Source organism: Astatotilapia calliptera, chromosome 20 (assembly GCF_964374335.1).
Source record: "Astatotilapia calliptera chromosome 20, fAstCal68.1, whole genome shotgun sequence".
NCBI classification, from domain to species: domain Eukaryota; kingdom Metazoa; phylum Chordata; class Actinopteri; order Cichliformes; family Cichlidae; genus Astatotilapia; species Astatotilapia calliptera.
This window is the reverse complement of record NC_137441.1, coordinates 29,373,994-29,381,243: the sequence shown is the minus strand read 5'-3', so window position 1 is coordinate 29,381,243 and position 7,250 is coordinate 29,373,994. Positions and strand designations below refer to the sequence as shown.

General features: G+C 44.2%; 1 protein-coding gene across 2 annotated transcripts; it reads right to left on the bottom strand.

The window, feature by feature from the left end:
• Positions 1–458: 458 nt before the first annotated feature.
• wdr6 (WD repeat domain 6) lies at positions 459–7,042 on the bottom strand. Of its 2 annotated transcripts, none has more exons than XM_026153790.2 (7): positions 6,900–7,042; positions 6,477–6,628; positions 6,078–6,212; positions 2,999–5,732; positions 2,709–2,786; positions 1,832–1,948; positions 459–1,628 (listed from the first exon to the last, which is right to left on the bottom strand). In XM_026153790.2, exons 2-7 carry the CDS (start codon positions 6,544–6,546, stop codon positions 668–670), a joined length of 4,095 nt encoding a protein of 1,364 aa, XP_026009575.2. In that variant the 5' UTR covers positions 6,547–6,628; positions 6,900–7,042; the 3' UTR covers positions 459–667. The 2 variants fall into 2 exon arrangements, with proteins under 2 accessions (XP_026009575.2, XP_026009576.2); XM_026153791.2 differs by lacking the exon at positions 6,900–7,042 and adding an exon at positions 6,700–6,851.
• Between the last annotated feature and the right edge of the window lie 208 nt (positions 7,043–7,250).

Below are 7,250 nucleotides of genomic sequence, written 5' to 3'. Positions count from 1 at the left end.
CTTTACGCTGCAGCTGCCTCTTCTTCTCTCATTCTCTCTCCCTCCATCTCCTGTTGCTACTTCAATCATGAAACTGATCAATGATCAGCTGATCGGCTTTGCTGTCCTAAGTCCCGTCTCGTTTGTTTATTGTGGCGCTAAACAACAGCAGCACGTTTAAGCTTGATAACATGTTGTTATAATTTATTTAATATTACTTTCTAGTATCAACTGACGTTTGCTGGAGCCACAGCCGTAAAGGCGCTGGTCAACACAGTTTCCCTCTCACCAGATATCCCAACCGATATCTGGTGAGAGGGAAACATGAAGATGAAACCAGGAGATGTCCTTACTGAACCATCAGAGCTGAACAGGTGATGGAGAAACAGGTTTACCTTTTAGTTGACATGAATGATTGGAAGGGAAGTTATGAACTGTTTCTGAGAGACAAATAACACCAGCATCCTTTTCTACGTAGCTGACTGGGAATAAATGTTTTTATCATTTTCATGCAACAAAAAATAAAGAAACAAAAACTAGAGAATAAATACTTTAAACAATTACCAGAGACATACATTTACATCAAAGTATACAGCTGCAATTAAGACAGGTAATTGAGAAATAATTAAAAAAAATATGTCCCTTTGTGAAGTTTTTACAAAAGTATCTTTAATCTTTTTATTCAGAATCATTTTTCTTGGACAGTCACTTTAATTCGCTCGTCCAGCTTTCCCTTTTCTCCATTTTTCTCTGCATCCATCTCCGGATTCTTGACTCGTAGTAGCTGGAAGCCCTGACCGCAGACGAGCGCCCATCGCTCCCATCGCTCCCTCAAACCTGTCTCAGGCTTTACTGCACTCACAGGCTTACCTACGCAGTCATTCTCTGGTTGATTTCTTGGACTTGTGCCCGTCTCTTCTTTCTCACCAGTAGTCTTACTAACTGGGTCACCTGTCTCGCTCTCTACCTCAACAGGTTCTTTACTGCTTTTCTCATCAGCTGTTTCTTTATCCCTCTTGAGCCTCCCAGCATTCTCCTGCTCAGACTCAAATCCTATCTTCACTTTCTGATTTCCTTCCTCACTTTCCCAGACTGCGAGCCCTGCAGCATCAGCAACGTGGGAGCACATTGCCCCATAGTGGCTGATACTGTTACTGCAGACCTTCCAAAGGCAAACCCTCTGATCTGAGGAAGTGGAGACCAAGAGGTCTGGTCTCAGGACCTTCAGCGCTGTTAGAGGGGCAGCATGGGCCAGTGATATGTGGCACTGGGAGTGGAGATGAATCTGAAGCCTGTCTGGACACTGGAGCTGCTTTTGTAGGAGAGGCTGAGACTCAGAAATCTGAGAAAACCCTACTTGGCTCCCGATTTTCCCACCTTCTGAGTGCTGCACCCCGATTGTGGACACAGTCAGCTGTCCATCATCTCCTCCGCTAGCAACAGTTACCAGGCAACTACCCTGTTGTTGTCCCATTTTTTCTGCCCAAACAGCCAATGAGTTAATCCCACTCTGGTGGGCGGGAACATCGAGGCAGGGGACTGGTGATGTTGCAGCACAGCTCGAATTATCCGTTGATGAGGACAAAGAGTCGGTCAAATTCCACACTGCGATTTTCCCATCAGTCGCAGCGCTGAACAGCAGCTTATACCTGCAAGAGAGACACAGTTATAGATATAAAACTAAGTGTTAAAAAAAGAACTACTACATCTGTAGTATTAATACGCCAGCTGCTTTTAAAAAAATATATTTCACTTTAAGTCTAAAAAGATTAAACAGCAAAAGCAGTGGTCTGGTTCTGTAAAGCATGACATAACAACCCAGGAAAAAAAGATGAGCAATCACAGTCATAACCTGTTGCCTTTGTCATCCTCCAGGCTGCAGGTGGCGACACTGAGTACACAGCGTTGATGGTAGAATGTTTCCCACAGCAAATCGATTTGACCTTTCGCTTCATTGACAGAGAACAGTCTGGAAAAAACAGTAATGGATGTGAGGAAACAGTGAGAAGAGTATTAAGGGAGAACATTAGACACTATAGCAGCACACAGGGTTCATGTACATGATTACCAAAACAGTTCCTTTAATTTTCCACCCGACTTTTAATGACCATATTTTCTTTTAATTATCTGAATATACATGAAAAATAAGATTAAAAATCTATGCTAAAACTTACCACAGTATAACTTGACTAAATTCAATACCAGGCTATATGAGAATACAAAATAAACATGCGAGTAAGATGTTTACAGAATAATATGTTAAACTCCAAAAACTCCCATTGTTCAGCCCAAATAAACAAGTGTCAAGGAGGAAGAGATTTTGGACTATAACTAGGTAAAAATTCATAATGCTGGTTATTATACTGATGTTCTGACCACATAAGATCTTGCAGGATCAATGCATATTTCCTTACACATATGTTAACATCTGTGACTGCATGGTACACGTGTTGGCAAAATTGAGCAAAAATACTTGAAAATACAAAACTGATGATTGCAGTTGATTATTGCCACAATACACAATCGGACACACATAAATGAAATGTAAAGCCTTTGATTCTGTTACATTCATCATTATGGTTATTATAATCACCAGTACCATCACCCCAGTACTGAATATAATACTTTTTGAGAGCATCAACTCAATGCGAAGACACTCTGATTTTCTCTTTTCTGCAGCTTCAATGAAAATTCCAGCTGTGTGAACCCTTGCTGTGATGAATACCAACCTGACAGCCCCGTCACTGCAGGACAGAGCCACGAGGACACGGTTTACTTCTTCATCCACCACTGTCGCAGACATGTACCTGAAAACACACAGACGAGAGCTGTAATCAGAGGTGCATTTTTTAAAATGCAAAAAACAAAAACACTGAAGTTATATTCAGCTAAAAAAAACAACAACAAAAACAGCAGATTGTCTTTGAACACAGATTTTTTGTGAGGAAGAGAAAATATATGCAGAGAACAAATAACAGGAGGTCAGAGGCTATCTAAACACTAGCTTTAAAAAACTTGCCTCGTTTCCGGGTCCATTTTCACCATCTTGTGTCTGTTGCGCCTCCTCTCCCACTCTTTGTCCAAACGGTGACTGGCTACCTGGATCACCTGACAGGAAGGAGCCAGTCTCTGCCCGTCCCAAACAATTAACAGCCGGTAAACTTGGATTTGAGCCCGCCCACCGGCTGACACGAGCAGAGCAGAGAGAGGCTTTGACTGGCTTTCACTCCCCCCTTCTGGGCGAACAATCGCAGTCACCGTGCGGATGCTCGAGATGTGGTCGGTAATAACTGAAAGAACTTTAATATTGCCAGAAAAGGGATGTACCGCCAGGACACTCAGGCTAGTGTCCTCTCCACCTGTCACTACTAACTCCCAGTGGTTTGCCTGATTCCTGTTCCCAAAGTCTGTTATCCTCCCCAGCCTGCATACACACCCAATTCCTCTTCCATGGACTCCATCTTTCAGTCCTGTTCCTCCAGCCCTTCCTGTCTTTCCATCCCAACCCATTGCTTCTCCGGGGGGCTGTGAAGCCAGGACTGCCCCCTGCTTGATAAACACCAAAGCTCCATATCCGAGCCAAATTCCTTTGTGGGATGGCCACAGACTCCAAGAGCGGTGCCCCCCACCACAAGGCACTGCTAACAGTCTCTCCTGCCTCACTGGATCCCAAACAACAAAATGGACTGCATGAAAGCCGACAATTACAAATCTGGCTTCTCTGCCTTCCTTCTCTACTTCTCTGAAGCGCTCTTCTTCTGCCTCCTCCCCTTTAACCTCCACCTGTTCGGTCAATTGGTGTTCTTTGTTATACAGCTCTTCACATTCCTCGGTGACCTCTTCCTCCTCAACTTCTTTTTCAGGTTCGAGAATTAAAATCCTCTCCAGCCACTCCATTCCTTTGCAGGCACGCTGGACCCTGAGAACCTCCAGCTGAAGCCTTTCTTCATTCATTTCACTTGTTTCCGCAGCGTTATCTTCTCTACTTTCCTCAAGATTCTTTGGTGACGATGGACGCACACTGAAAACTCTAACACAGCCGTCCCTGCCAGTGCTATAGAACAAGCCTTGGTACTCATACACTGAGGTTACACCTTGTTTCCCGTGCACCCCAAACAGACAGCTCAGAGGATGCAGCAAAAGGTCATGCACCTCTTTGCTTCCTTCATTCTCCATCTTGCCTTTCCCCTCTCCCTCAGGCCCACCTTCCTCATCGTCACCTTGTTTACCATCTGTCAGTAATTCTTCATTTGTTTCCTCACCATCTCCTTTTCTTTGCTTTGAGTTTTCTCTTTCCTGAAACAGAAGCAGGGATCCTCTCCTGTCTCCACACACCCAAAGCACCTCCCTTGACCTGCGCTGGAGGCGCACTGCAGCTGTAAGCCAGCGCTTAGCGCAAGAGGGGAGGAGGAAAGAAGGTAGAGCAGTGATGCTGAGAGCTAAAGAACAGGTTTCATTGAATTTTGTCTCTACACACCAGCGATAGACACGCCCTTCAGCACCTGAAGCTAACAAATACGCACGCTCTTTTTCCTTCTGCCAAATAAGACTATGGATCTTCCCTGATCCACATGTAAGCAGAATTCCAGACTGAGGATGAGACATGGGAAAGATCTGTAAGCACCCACTGAGGTTTCCCACAGCACACAAATCAACTTTGGTTGTCGACTCCTTCACAGTGATAGTTATCGTTTCCATCACACAGTAGGACTGAAACTCTGGAGTCCCATTCCACACTACTTCCCACTTCCCAACACTATATTGGTAAACTATTCCTTTGTCAGTGCAAACTACAGGCTTACACTGACTCCAGCTTGTACTACCATCCTCTTCTCCTGCTAAGCAAACAACTTTAGGCAGGCCTTGACCAGGAAATTTCAGGTCGGTCAGTTTCTCTGTCACTGTCTCCTCCTCTAGACACTCCTTCTTCTCATTGCCCTCCACTCTCCACAACCTTACCCCTCCATCCGCCCCTCCTGTAGCCACCCAGCTCGCATCCTTTCCCTCACTGACTGCCAGTGCACGAACACCCCCTGCTCGGTGTCCCTTCAACGTGCGAACCACCTTCCCGCTTCCAGCCCAGTCCCAGACTAAACAGGTGCCATCTTCCCCAGCGCTGAAGATATTCCCTAATGAGAGACGGACTGAGAACACCCTGGCCTGATGTCCATATAGGATCCTTAAACAAACTGGGTTCAAGTCCCCACATTTACCTTCAGGCCCACCTAAAGTGCCAACACCCCACACCCGTACACTGCGGTCATCAGAGGCTGAAGCTAAATATCCTTTCTCCTGGAGGTAAGAGATACTGAAGATGACCCCAGTGTGGCCCAGTAGACGCCTTTCAATTGGAGCTTTGTTTTCAGGATTGCCACTTTTGTCTCCTGGTTTCCAGAGAACCAGCTGATTGAACACAGTCCCTCCAACTATGACAGTATCCACCCAGGATTCATGAACCAGAAGGAGAGCAGAGTACAGCAAACACCCCTCCAGACAGGAACGCTGCACCACGGCATTTCCTTTTGTGACATCCAAGAGAAGAGCACTATTATGAGCAAGAGCCACACACAGCAGTGGCTGTTTGCCTCCAGAGAGCCAGCGGACATCCAGAGCCCAGTCCTGTAGCTCCATGAGGGGACCCAGGACCTCCAGGCGAAGATGCTCCCCATCCTCCACACGGAACCTTACAAGCCTCACAGCTTTGCCTCCAAATACTGCAAGGTCGCAGACATTTGGCTCTGTAGTGCTCAGTGCTGGTGAATAAGAGCAAAAAAATTTATGTATATTAAAATTTAAAAAAATTAGAGCAAAAATAGCTGGAGGCTTTACGTGAATAAAGACTTTTAATACGCAATAAATAATTGTCTAATAAAGATAATATGTATACTGTATATCCTCAATTTAATCTAACACCTGCAAGCATACCTTTAACTGCTTATACTTTAACTTTTATCATAGCTGAGAACCCATTCTTGGTTCCAGACTTGCCTTTCTTTCACTTTCGTATTGCTCTGTAAATAATTTTCTCGACATATTAACGTATAGTAAAAACAATCAAACAAAACAAGAAACAGCTCATACTAACAGCTTATACTAACCGGCACTCCGTGGTGGCTCAGCTTCCCACCTTCTAGGTCTTATTCCATGAATCCGGTAATGATGGAGAATGCTCAATGAGGCACAGGCTTTAGGGCGAGGCTTGAGTCTGTACACCGACAAGACCGGACCCTCACCTGCCATGAAAGAAAAGTTGTGTGTGTTTGTATTGTGCAATAATGTACAAAATTTGGAACTCTAAAGTTCAAGCTAACCATTACAGCAACCAGAGTTACAAAGAGAATGTGGCACAGATACAAAATGAAGAAGTTCTGAATAAGTTAAAGTTTAACAATAAAGAACTTGTAACAAAAATGCAGTTAATATAGGAGCACTGTGGAAAAACACAGCAGAGCATCACAAGAATAACTACTTGCTTATCTTATATGTTGAACACTAACCTTTAATTAGAAACGCATCCTGAAGGAACTCCAAAGCTGTAACTGGAGCAACCAGGGCCACCGTCTCCATCACTTAAAGATTAACTGCGGTCAACAAAGGCACATGACGGGGATACGGTGCAATACAGACAGATGACCCGCTTTGGCGACCCCTAAAGAGAGCAGCCGAAAAATTAAGACCATTATGAAGGGAAGATATGCAGTTTTAACTTACAAATCGTACTTGTAAAGCATGCTGAGACTCCGGGTAGTGCAGTCTGCTGTTGTATTTACTAAAGTCTAATGCTGAGTGAAGATTACCCTTATGATTAGCAAAACAAGCTAACAGGAGGAGTTCTTCTTGTCTTATTTGGAAAGGAATAAGATATCGAACGGCAGAAAACTTTAACAGGTAAACAATAATATCTCGACGTGCCTACTTACACACGCTCCCAATGCAGGAAACTGTTCAGAAACGTTATAAGATCATTATTAGTCTGGTACCCATGTGTTTCTGTACAGTCGTTCTTGCCGGGTTTCAACCAATCAAGCTGGACTACCGGCTTTCTCAACGCTGATTGGCTAGTAGGAGTTTAATCGTATTTTTATTGGTGAACTCTGTGCACGTGAGGGACAGCCTTCTATGTTATGCTGCGTTTAAGGATGTTCGATAAAACTCAGTCAGTAGCCTCAGTCGCAGGCATTGATTTTAAAATACCAGGATACCTACTAAGAAGTTTCAAAGCGCTTTTACACCCACTTCTTTATACAAAAAGCCGTTATTATCATTTTAAT